At 50.9% G+C, this 12,415-nt stretch overlaps 1 protein-coding gene across 1 annotated transcript in view; it reads right to left on the bottom strand.

Moving 5' to 3' along the window:
• Positions 1 to 12,415, bottom strand: part of LOC122382862 (protein unc-80 homolog) — a 64,358-nt gene that overhangs the window by 13,034 nt on the left and 38,909 nt on the right. Inside the window, exons 35-50 of the mRNA XM_043368725.1 lie at positions 12,179 to 12,303; positions 11,779 to 11,941; positions 11,241 to 11,472; positions 7,537 to 7,700; positions 5,799 to 6,047; positions 5,448 to 5,580; positions 5,137 to 5,277; positions 4,779 to 4,972; positions 4,522 to 4,632; positions 4,084 to 4,313; positions 3,626 to 3,821; positions 2,991 to 3,376; positions 2,640 to 2,826; positions 2,274 to 2,432; positions 1,533 to 1,736; positions 1,022 to 1,282 (exon numbers count right to left, since the gene is read on the bottom strand). Coding sequence (XP_043224660.1) covers positions 1,022 to 1,282; positions 1,533 to 1,736; positions 2,274 to 2,432; positions 2,640 to 2,826; positions 2,991 to 3,376; positions 3,626 to 3,821; positions 4,084 to 4,313; positions 4,522 to 4,632; positions 4,779 to 4,972; positions 5,137 to 5,277; positions 5,448 to 5,580; positions 5,799 to 6,047; positions 7,537 to 7,700; positions 11,241 to 11,472; positions 11,779 to 11,941; positions 12,179 to 12,303 — 3,135 coding nt within the window. The remainder of the gene's footprint in view (positions 1 to 1,021; positions 1,283 to 1,532; positions 1,737 to 2,273; positions 2,433 to 2,639; positions 2,827 to 2,990; positions 3,377 to 3,625; positions 3,822 to 4,083; positions 4,314 to 4,521; positions 4,633 to 4,778; positions 4,973 to 5,136; positions 5,278 to 5,447; positions 5,581 to 5,798; positions 6,048 to 7,536; positions 7,701 to 11,240; positions 11,473 to 11,778; positions 11,942 to 12,178; positions 12,304 to 12,415) is intronic.

Here is a 12,415-nt window from a genome sequence, read left to right as displayed (position 1 = left end):
AGCTCCCACGTGGGCGCCCAGTACAGCACGAGGTTCACCTTCCAGGAAGAAGCAGGAAGAACGCTAACGAATTGTGACGCTGAAGAATGCCGTCATTTCAATGCATGTGTTTCATTAGTTATGCGAGGATTTCAGACTTATGAAGATTATTCAGTATTCATCGAAGATTTGTTTAGACCCATACATGTCCAGCCATGAAAATCAGACAATGTTGTAGAAATATAAACACCGAGAAGATTGCGGGTAACTGGTACAGCTAATAGATATGCGGTACCTGATTTTTCTGTAATCTGCATGTTTTGATGTAAAGTGTGCCATGTCTAGACACGATCATGTTTAGACATCAAATCTTGGCAGGACATGCTTTGGGTTAGTCTATGTTCTATCATCTAATGTGCATTTTTTTCGAGTTGTCATTTCAATGCTAGTTTAATCGTCTCACCAATGATATGTGCTCAAACATCTGAAACACCAGACCAGTTATGTTAGCGTTTGTCAGACTTCAGGGGCTGAGTAGAAGCAGCCGCGGCCAGCAGCTTACAAAGCAGCAGATCCTCCCGTCAACACAGCGTTACAAGCAGAGCCGAAAATTGCCAGCCAAGCCAGACAACTAGACACGTTACGCCAACTTCAAACTGACATTACGGCTTCAAAGCTTCAAACGGGTGACCAAAACACCATCCAAGGCAAACAGTGCCGCGAGACTGGCCCTCGTCCCTCTCTTTACACCAGGCACGGGGGGACAGGCGACTGGTCCGGGCGCACCGCCGCGGCACCGGCCGAACTCCTGCTCTGCAGACAGCCAGCCTGACCGGACACGGCCATTGTGTGTTCTACATTTATGTGGCGAAGCCTTTTGCCGTTGATGGAAAGTCGACAATGCAAAAATGAACTCTTGTGTACAGATAAGAACTCTCCGCAAGCTGAGTCGCACACTAAGAACTCGGCCAGCTCCGCGGCTGAGCGCCCATCCGTCGCCCTCTCTTCCCCATCACCTTCCGCTGTCCCCCCTTCCACTCACCCCCTGGGCCAGCATCTGCATGGCAATGAGTCGGACCACGGTAGAAGCGAAGTGCTGCGGCGGCGGATAGTGGACGGCGGCGGCCGAGTCCGCGGCGGCGCCCTCGCCCGCGGTGGTGACCCCGCTCTCGCCGACCACCAGCGCCTGACAGACGAGGATGAGCGCCTTGAGCGGCGGCAGGTGGGCGATGTACGGGTACTTGCAGAGCGTCGTGTAGACGCCCTTCAGCAGATTGGCCGCCGCCACCCAGTCCGTGTGACGCTGTGGACAGTAGAGAGGCGAGGGATGAAAAGGCAGACTGGCCGCCGACAGAAGAGGCGATGAATGTTAGGAGTGCAGTCACGTCATCTGTAGCTGAAAGAGTTTATGAGGCATTTTGTTACGGATTGACTCAGGTACATTCATGGTTTGTTGCTTCGGGAGGATTCCATTCAAAACAGGACAAATACGAAGTTTGTGTTTTTTATTACAGTCATGTCAGGCCTGTGATGATGGACCTCAAAGCGCATACCCTGATGAAGCTCTTCTTGAGTATTTTGGTGAAGACTTTCTCGAGCCGTCGCATGATGATGATGAGTGTGGGTTTGAGAGCCTCCTGCGACCAGTCTGGGTAGGTGAGGATCTGGTTCATATACTTGACCAGGCCGCGACAGGACATGGTTTCCGGGTCGTACGGCGCCACCTTCAGAAGGCTGTGGGCTATCTCGGCCAGACGCTGCGGTGACAGAAACAGACGCGCGACTTCAGAAACAGACAGAAGTGGTAGAGGCTGAAACTGCATATGAGGTTGAAAATGAATGCAATCATGTTAGTTGCCTGATGTCTGAATATAGAGATTATTTGCATGTAATTGGAATGGTTATAAATTTAGCATGCATGACTAATTTCGTGGAAATTAAACGGCATATCGTAATTGAGTTCCGATTTTTTACGTGTTCGGAATAGCGTTTTGAGTATGTCCACTAAGCGCACGAAGACAGTGATGATGGTTAATATCTTTAATTTTTTCATCCATTGCTAATTTGCTATTCATTTGCACCAGCTTTCATTTCTAGTCTGCGGAGCCACGCGGGACTGGCCGGGCCGTCGGCGCCGCCGGAGTGAATACTGTTCCGCAGCGCATTGGCGTCCCGCGGCACAGCCTACCCAGCCAGTCGCCGTCGCCTCTCGGCACTCGGCCGTATCTCTCCAGTCCCTCCGGCTCAATCTCGGGCCGCCAGGAGCTCTGTAGTCTGTGGACTGAAGTACTTACGCTGTGACACTTGGCATCCAGCAGCTCGACCTGCTTGGTCTCCACACCGGCGCCGGGCTTCTTGTTGAGCTCGTGCAACCGGGCTGAGCAGCGCGAGAGGAACTCGGCGACAATGTTCAGCAGCGTGTCCCGGGGACGGCGGAAGGCCTCACGGAGAACCTGCGGACCACGCCGGGCTGGCTCAAATAGTTCGAGGAAAAGCTGCATCCATTAACGTTAGCTTATTCACTTTTAGTGGACTGGAAACATTTTGACTACACTGATCATTGCTTATTTTGTTTACATTTTTTATTAAGTGTGTACCTAATGCACTATCGAAACGTGTAAGCTGCGCTCGCTGCTCAGCTAAGAGACGCGCGTCTTTACCTCCGAGTCCTCCATGTCGCGCTCCATGAAGTTTGTCCTCCTCGTGTCGCTGACGAACATGCGCGAGTGCGAGTCCTCGTCCAAGTCCAGCGCGGCGTTGTGAGTCTCCTGTGCCGCTGTTCGCGTAAACGTCTTCATACTGGACGTCTTGAACTCTGTACTGCCCCGCGTCGGACCGGTGTAGTTTCTGTGAATGGAAGGACATTATCAGTCGCTTTCCCGGCGACCCAGGACAATGAGATTGACTGCCAAAGCTTCATAATAACAAAGAATACATTATTCCAGAGAAAGATATCCAGTGAGGACTGGGCAGCTTGCATTTATAAAATCCCCAACGCCTTCACATCTTACTTGGCCAGCGGCTCGCAGTTGTGGAGCAGCGTTTTAATGGAGAGTGCCAGCTGGTGTATGACCTCCTTCTCGCCCTTGAGCTCTGCCTTCGGGCCGGCCGTGGTGGCCACGCTCGAGATGCGCTCCACGTGCCGCAGGTAGAAGGGAATCACCGCCTCCAGCACGTTGAGCATCTGGTGGGCTCGCCGGCTGTCGGCCGCGTACGCCACCACGGTGACGCACAAGCTGATGACGTCCATGATGGTGACGTCGTCCGTCTCCTCGTGGTAGCAGAAGTCGAGCGCGCGCAGCGGCTTCTCGACAGAGACGAGCTCGATGCAGTTGAGCGGGTCCGGGGACGGCGTCTCCAGTGAGATGAGCAGCCTGAACAGCGTGTCCGGCTGAATCTGGACACCGGGGTAGTAGCGTGTCAGTGTGACTGCTCTGTTCACATGACATTAGAAAATATAGGATTAAATCATAGATGTACAAAGTGCAGTATATGCATTCTGTCATAGCATATCTTCACAGCAACTGGTAATCCTCATTAATTTACAAACAAATTTTTCCCCTCCTTGATACGTCATTGAGATTTGATGAAGTACAAGTACAACGTCACGTTGAAAAGCATCGGCACAGCAGCTGGTCAGCCTTACCTTGTTGGCGTCTGCGAACGGCAGGTCTGTGTTGAGGTCGAGCATGGGCGCGATGCTGCCGAGCATCTGCAGCACGAACGGCTTGCGGTGGAGCACGTAGAACTGTTTGCAGATGAACTCGACGGTCCGACAGAGCAGCGAGTTGGACTGGTGGTTACTGTACACCTGCAGCACCGTCGGCATTATCAGCAGGTACCTGTGGGCGCACGGTCAGCGGGAACGGTGTCAGTCGTTGTGTTGTGCTTATGGAGAACGCCTAAATGTTCCTCGCATGAGCTCAGAGCTGTGTATAAAAAAATGTCCAATAAGGGAAGCAAATCGGCATGAGTAAAGCGACTTCGGGTACATCATCTTTAAACATGTAGACGCCCAGTTTTCCCGTGAAATTTCGGGTCATTCCACGATCATGTAGCAGACATCGAAACATTCCACGACTGACTCCCTCTGTACCGACCCACCCGTTACTGGAGAAGACGTTCTTGAACTGATGGGCGGCGCTGATGTAGGTGGCCATCACTAATCGCAGCATGGCGCTGTCCTCGCAGTGCAGCAGCAGGCAGCCGTTCACCACGTTGATGAACAGGTGGATATCGCCCGAGTAGGCAAAGTTGCCCGCCATGCCCTCGAACATCCGCGACATCATCTTCACCCAGATCAGCTTGTGCATGCTGTCCAGACACTTGAGCTCCTGTGGGGCGGTAACAATGGCCAATGTGATGTGTGTCTTGTGAAATGCTAGTGGTGTCCGTGCTATGAGTAATAACTGATCAGTACAGTGGCGATTTAGCTAATTAAACTTCGTATCTAACAGTAATTTGTACACCATTGACTTGACGCTCATGCACCTAACAGTTCACAGATTAATGACATCGGCAACAGGTAATCGGCAGGCATACGTTTCCCAGGTGTCCTCCTTTGTACAGGTGAAAGTCCGTCTCCAGAGCCTTGCGAGGAAACGCTGGCAGCTTGGTGAGCTCCTCATGGAGAAAGAACACTCGCTGAGCCACCTGAAACGAAAGAATAACTTAACTCATATGTTATTTTCACTGGATATGCCACAATCCAAACGTGCCATGAGCTTAGACAATAGATCATAGACATGACGCTGTTAGCTCTATTAGTTCTAACGAGGTGGGTAAGCTGGTATCCAGACCTGATCCGGTCGCATCAGCATCGCCAGGCTCTTCAGCGTTTTGCCGATCTCCAACAGTTTCAGGTAGAAGACGTTGTTCTGCATGGCGTTGTAGGCCTCCTCTGGATCGATGTGGATCAAGCTCAGCTGCGGGTACTGCGACCGCTTGAAGAAGTAGAAATCTCGCACGTACGCCTTCGGGTTGTGAATCACACCTGAAATAAATATTTACGCATTATTTCTTTGATATTTTTCTTGCTTAAACATTTTCTTATTGACGTTGTCGTCTATAATAAAAAAGCTGGATGAAAATGGTCACAACTTTCCTTGATTTTGGAAGAGACTTACTGGCCGAACGTCCTTCATCTCGCAGCGTTACCTGTCTTATGGTCCACCAGAAAGTAGGACCTGTGTTCGTGTTCGGGAATGCTGAAGAACTCTCGTGCTTCAGTCAGAATCTGACAGAACTGGGTGTCTTCCTGGATCGGAAACTGGGACGGAATGCCGCCGGCGTCCGGACCTGCCGGACAGAATGAAAATTTAATCTAGTCAATGCCAATGAAGTCTCGATGAAAGGTCATCGTTCATCGTGCTCAAACCATGCTTCTAAGGCGAAGCGGACGTAATTTCAAATCACAAACAATTAAACATACATTTCACTTCATCGGCAGAGACGTTTCCTTTGCTCACCCTGAGGTCCATGTACTATGATTCGCTTGGCTGACGGGACGTTGGCCGTCAACATTAGCGTGGCATCGCACTGCTCCTTCCGGAAGATTTGCTTCAAGTCCTTGAACAATATTCCCTGGATACCGGGGACAACCTGTGTGCGAAACAAAACCTGGGGTAGTCCACGTGCCTTGCTAGACCCCGACTGAATTGGTGCGAATGTCATTGGATATCACACATCAAATCGATTGCAGAAAGCTGTCAAACGAGACTGGCTTTCTCACTGAGTAACGCACGAGCATCCAACACGGTTCATCCATTGAATAATGATGCTTTGAGGTGTCCGCGTGCCCCGCGCGTTTTTGCACATACCTGCCATAGAAGCGTGAGTGAGTTGGCGATGTTCTGTGTGGCGAACTCGGAGTTGGAGCGGATCTGGAACATGATGTAGCCGACCAGGTAGTTGTAGAGGGCGAAGGCCGTTTGCGCGGGCAGCATCGGGAATGTGTGGATGAGCCGTCTCAGGTACTGGAGCATCACCTCCTGCCGCTCGCGGGTCAGCTTCTCCAGAAAGTGGCGCAGGAACAGCGCGCTGTCCTCCACCAGACACTTCCAGATCACCTGCGGACAGAGCATACCGGGGTCAGCATCCAAAACAATGCCGGTCGTATAGGCCCATGCCCCCGTCATAACTAAATTGTCAAAATCTACAACAGACTTGTCAGATAAATGTGCCTAGCAATAAAAAAATGAAGGGCTAGCTGCTTAACCCTCGCACGACCAGGCCATTTCTCATAGCACGAACGACCAGGGGGGGGGGGGTTGTTACGACCCCCCCCTGGCGTTTCGAAACGGAAGGTCGTAGAGCTTAGCGGAAAAAAACCAACGGATTGCTCTCAACGAGATCTCGCGATTGGTGGTATATTTTTTGGTCCTAGGTCAACATTTGACCTACTTTTGACCGGTCAAAGGTCAAATTTTCGGAAAAATAGACTTTTTTCAACTTTCCGCGGCGATTGCGGCAAAACGGTGGGAGATATCGACTTGAAACCTTCACTATCGTGTTCCTTGATCAATTCTCTATCATTTGGTATGTATTTCGTTTCCCTAGCTCTAAAAATGGCGCGTTGGGAGCGCCGGAAGTCGGCAAGGTCACAGTCGGCGGCAGAAATTCGAAAAATCAAAATTTAAATTTTTGAAATCTGATTGTATTTTTGGATTTGGAAGGTCCATTTGCTCCTTTTAGAAGCTAATATTGCTGCATATTCCCATTGAGGTGACAAGAATTAGCAAAATAGTGGTTCGGGCGCTTTTCAAAAATAGTACCGGACGCTGTTCCTCTTATGACGTCATAACTCCGTGACCTGACCTGACCCGGTCATTTTCTTGCACCACACGATAGCCAATGCTTGCCCCAACATGCATGGGAAGTTTCATCATGATCCATCAAACAATGTGGGTATCACCGGCAGAAAACCTAGGGATTCGGCGCACACGTTTGGTAACTGTCGGCCGGAGGCTGTACCTCTTATGACGTCATGACTCCGTGACCTGACATGACCCGATCAATTTTTTTCGGCAAAAGATGCGCAAAGGTTGCCTCAGAGGGTACTGAAAATTTCAGCCCGCTACGACAAGCCGTTTAGCGTGCACTTCGAAAAAACCTCAGGGGGGGGGGGGTTGATACAACCCCCCCTCCCTAGACGGAGAAAAATTTTTACTCCCCGATGGATTTACAAACACCTTATTTCGGAAACTCCTTTTATGGGTGTTCATATACCACTAACTTTGGAGTATTCCATGACGAGGCAGAGTAACTTAAGTATCTCACTTGATGTACCAGAGTAGATGAAGGAGCCTGGGAGTTCTCCTACTCCTCATGCATAACTGTTTGGAGTATTGAAACCCGGTAAGATGGAGTTTAACGGATAAAACTCCAAAACAAAGCGAAAATCTACTCCAATATAGGTACTGTATTTGGGACGTCAGAACCCCACCTAGCGGAGTAAATATTTTTCTCCGTGGCGCGTTCTAGGGTTAATATCACATCGGCCTCTTTCTGATGCAGCGTACACAGCAGGCGTCTGCACGCAGTGCGTTTTATACGCACCCGCTGCGCCACGCAGTAGACGGCCATGCCGTCGGGCGTGACGGCCGTGTCGTCCAGCAGCGCGATGATGCTAGTGGCGGCCGTGCACAGACACGAGGGGAACATCTGCGGCGCCGACTGCGTGTGCGAGCCGCGCAGCACGTCTGTGGGCTCCTCATCGGCAGCTGTCGGGGCACGCGGTGACCGGTCACAGCGGCGCAGGGGGCACAGCGACGCAGGGGTCACAGCGGCGCAGGGGGAAGACAAGCGTCGGGGTCGGATGGGGACGGTCCAGACACAGGTCAAAAGGGAGGACGGGATTACACTGAGGCCAGAAGGGTGTCTCGTAGAGGAAACGCGGTTAAACATATATCAATCGGGTTGAGCAAATGTGAAACATGACTGAAGAATTATGCTTAACATCAGAGGTCACACTTTACAGTGATATTCGGAAAGAAGAAATGAAACATCCATATAACAGACAATAAGCACGGCAGACAACATTAATTTCCGATTTGTGCTAGAGCTGACAACGGGTGAGGTACAGGTATCGAATCACATTGGTGAGATGAAAAGAAAGAGGCTCAAAGAGGCAAGAAAATGTTACGCCGTTTGATAGCTCGCTCGATGAAGGAGCTTGCGTGCGTGCTCAGTGCTCACGAAGTGACTCGTTGAGACTACTTAGGTATTCAGTCAGGATGGTGTCCTACCTTCACGTGCAGACTATGTATCATCCTACAGTATATCCCATCGTTCATTATGACAGAATGTTTAGGTGAAACAAATCCATTATACATACAAGGAATGGCTTAGGCAGACATTCAGCAGCGTGCGCTGGATGGTTAAATGAAGTTTGATAAACGTCAGGAGTCAGAGCAATCAAAATGTTCAGCTCTAAAAAGACTTAAGAAAGCTGACCAACTTAACATTTACTGCGGATGTATCATTTTACTCAAGGGTAATAGATAAGCTCAAGAAGACTATTGTAGCCCTGATGCTGGTAGGAAAAGGGAGCATTTATTGTTCTAACCTCCGATCTGGTAACAATGCTGATAAAACCTCATTATGTGGTCGAAGTTTCCTTCCGACGCCCGGTTGCCTAGCGCCGATGATCGCAGCTCAAAGTTCCCTGCGAAGGCATTGTCAGTATGACCAGACGAGCGGACGTGCCAAATGCATGCAACTAGATCAAAAAAGTTTGGCTCGCGCCATAGCTACAAAAATCACCGTCTAGCATGCTTAGAAGATGCTTAAGTTTGTAAATCTTAGATGCACACACATTTTCTAGTATACGAAACAGACCATAGAAGATGCTCAAAAACCGGGGCAAACCCATGTCGATGAACCATACGATCCAGCTAAATGCTTTAGCGCTTGGTATATACAAACACGATATGCGAGATAAGCACATTCAGACCGATGCCAAAATCATCCAGAGCTCTGCAAATTATACACAATATATAGCGAAGGACACTTGTAAGATGTCAAACTAATGATGTGTTTTGTTCATGTGCGAATGACTGACAGCATATAAATGGCAATTTATGCGCCACCGGCGCATAAAGACCTTTATCGGTCGTCGCCAACTTTAGCGCCTGTCAACATGCGGCGGGTGCGACGGCGGCGGCGCCGTACCCGCAGTTACGCAGTGACAGGCGGCGCAGCGCAAGCGATAGTCGTGTTCGCTGTTTTTATCTTCGGCTTCTACCGGTGTTTCACTACGCATCGTACAGCATTACTGACTTCCAGGTTGGTAACCCTGTGCCGATTACATATCTCGGACATGGGCTGTTCCACCTCTCCAAAAAACGGTAAAAATACAGCCCCGTTACACACTGACAAATGTTTTTTGCAAGCGCGAGGGCGGCGACGGATAAATGGCAATTTATGCGCCACCGGCGCATAAAGACCTTTATCGGTCGTCGCCAACTTAAGCGCCTGTCAACATGCGGCGGGTGCGACGGCGGCGGCGCCGTACCCGCAGTTACGCAGTGACAGGCGGCGCAGCGCAAGCGATAGTCGTGTTCGCCCGCCGCCACCCCAACGCCTCCTGTGCCATGACTCATTCACTTTGCTTTTGGCTGTACTACTGCTGTGTGCTCTATGAACTGTTCCACCTCTCCAAAAAACGGTAAAAATACAGCCCCGTTACACACTGACAAATGTTTTTTGCAAGCGCGAGGGCGGCGACGGATAAAAAAGGTTCATGACATTTTGATGGTTGGACGTAGGCCAAATAATGAGGTAGGTATGCGTCGTAGCGTGTAGGTACTCGTATGGAAACAAAGTAAAAGGACCAGTGGTATTTCGTTTGCTGCTAAATGTCTAAGTTACCTTAACCCTCGCCGGCCGAGGGGGGGGGGCGGGTGCCGCCCCCCCCCCCCATAGGGTTTTTTCGCGATAGCTCCGAACACGCTGGCGATAGAGAGCTGAAACTTGGCATACCTGACCTTTGATCCAAGCCGCATCTTTTGATCCAAGGTTGCATCTTTGATCCAACCGCATTTTTGGGTCAGGTCAGGTCACTGACCTATGACGTCATAAGTGAACCTCTGCACGGTCTTCAGATGTCGCAACTTCGCAACGCCCTCACTGCCAGAGGAGATGTCACAGGGAAATGAAACTTGCAGGATCTAGTATCCATTATGAGTCTCACAACTTGTATATCTCGGATTTTTCCTAAAGGTCATATGAGGTCAGGTCATTTTCGTGACCTCACCATTATAAGTCAATGGGGAAAAATTCAAACTGCTATTCTGGCGCCGGGAACGATCTCCAACTATCTCAAGCACACAGAATCGTGATTTGATGCACTCCTTGCAAGGTTAGATGCGTCACTTTTGCAATGTTGACCTTGCGTGACGTCATTTATGACGTCATCAAGGTCATATTAGTTTTTCGTCAATAACTCTTGATCAAATTGAGCTAGCGAGTCGCGAAAGCCACCAATGGACTCAGGAAGACCTGCCGAATCGAATGATATGCGACATGACCCCTTTCGACCAACTTCGTGACCTTAGGGTGCTGACCTGACCTTGACCTGAGGTCAACACCCCAAGTTGACCTGACCCGAACAAAAAGTATATCATTCGACGCGCCTGAGCGAGGCGAACACGATGCTGCCAAAATCGCGGCTCTGCGGCCATTTTTTGCGAAGTTATTCACCAAAAACTGAACCGTACCTTGGGGCACTTGACCTGACCTCAGAGGTCACCGGTTGACCTAGGAACTTAAATTCGGGTACCAATCTCTGCGTCTCGTAACGACGCACACGCTCGTTTTTTCCGCGACGCGCTAGCTCCACCAGGGGCGAAACGGCGAGGGGGGGTCGTACCCGCCCCCCCCCCCCTCGGCCGGCGCGTATGTAGAAAACCAATAGGTCCGGCGAGGGTTAATAGTAAAGGATTGTGATTGTTGGGATTTTGAAGGCTTCTTGACAAAAGAAACGATGAAATTGATAGGCAAACTGGATTACAAAAATGTCATTGTGTTCAGCTTCGTGTAACATTCCTGATTCCTGTAACAAAATGTGAGATCCAGAAAGAAAATCACAATATGGTGAGCAATCGACAATCACGAGCAACTGAAACTCGCACAGCGGCCTGCAGAGCACAGTCCCAGCGACCAAGCCGAGCGCGGCCGGCCGCGCTGTCCCTGCGGGCTCGCCGGCCGACCCGCACACCGAGATAGCGCTCGGGGTCCGCACCGGGCGCCCGTCCGCTCACCCTCGTCATGCTCGTCCCCAGCCACGTGGTAGAAGCTGGGCTCGTGCGCCGCCTGTCCGGTGACGGGCACCGTGCTGATGCGGTAGTTCTCCCTGTCCAGTCGCTTCTTCTCCTCCTCTTTCTTCAGGGCGATCTGCACCAGCTCGGCCTGCTGCTTCCGCCGCGTCTTGCCAGCTGACACGATCGAGTGCAGCTCCTCCTTCAGGGTCACGTCCTCCACTTTGCTCTTCACCTGTAGGACGATGCCAAAATGTTAATTGCCGCGTCCTCTACTATACTCTTCACCTCTGGGACGATGCCAAAAGTTAAACGTTGTGTCATCGGCTTCACTTGATTCGTTACCTGGGTCTCTTTACCCGGGTCGTTAAATGGTACATTTTAGGTCAAACGAGTGTCCTTAAAAGGTGTAGTTTCCTTCGAATGAGCTCCTCCTGAGGTTTGATCAGCTTCTTTCTCACTGCCTATGGCCATTTGTAATAGACGGCGCTCCTGTTTGGCTATGAGAATCCAAGTTTTTCCGTTTCGGTGGCTGTCGTACCTGCGGCATCCAGGAGGGGTCGACCACGGGCAGAGCCTCGATGCCGATCTTGGGCGAGGGGAGGGTGAACTCTATGCCCGGCGGAGGCACCTTGAAGCCGAGGTGCGCCGTGTCCTCCATCCTCGGCCAGCACTGGTAGCGGAACCGCCACAGCGCCTGGAACCTGGGGCAAAGGGAGATTTGTGAGAGCTACAATGAAGCCCGGGTTCTGGGGGTAATCAATCAATCCCGGTGGCCCCGCCGCAGAGCAAATCTAGGCGTGGCCAGCTGGGATATCGGAGTCGTCAAAGAGGATTTACTGGATGTTGCGTCATTTTAATACATCTCGAGAGTACAACGTTTCACCAAGCCTATTCCACCCTCAACATACCCCGTGCACAGCTTCCCGCACGTGACCTACCTGAGGATGGCGTTGACCCTCTCCGTGGGGTCGTCGTGCTGCAGGTGCCGCATCAGGATGTCGCTGGTGAAGCCCGGTATCTTCACCGCCGATATTATACACAGGGTTGCCGCCGCACTCGCAACCTGCCGAAGACCAGAGCGTGAGCAATGCGCTTGTGTTTGTTCTCGCTCACTACAAAATTTAGCAATGCTCGATGAGAGTGTCGAATTTAACAGCGTCCACGGCAGCTCAATG

The sequence above is a fragment of the Amphibalanus amphitrite genome, unplaced genomic scaffold (assembly GCF_019059575.1).
Source record: "Amphibalanus amphitrite isolate SeventyFive unplaced genomic scaffold, NRLGWU_Aamphi_draft 000148F_arrow, whole genome shotgun sequence".
Taxonomy (NCBI): domain Eukaryota; kingdom Metazoa; phylum Arthropoda; class Thecostraca; order Balanomorpha; family Balanidae; genus Amphibalanus; species Amphibalanus amphitrite.
This window is presented reverse-complemented; position numbering and strand designations above follow the sequence as displayed.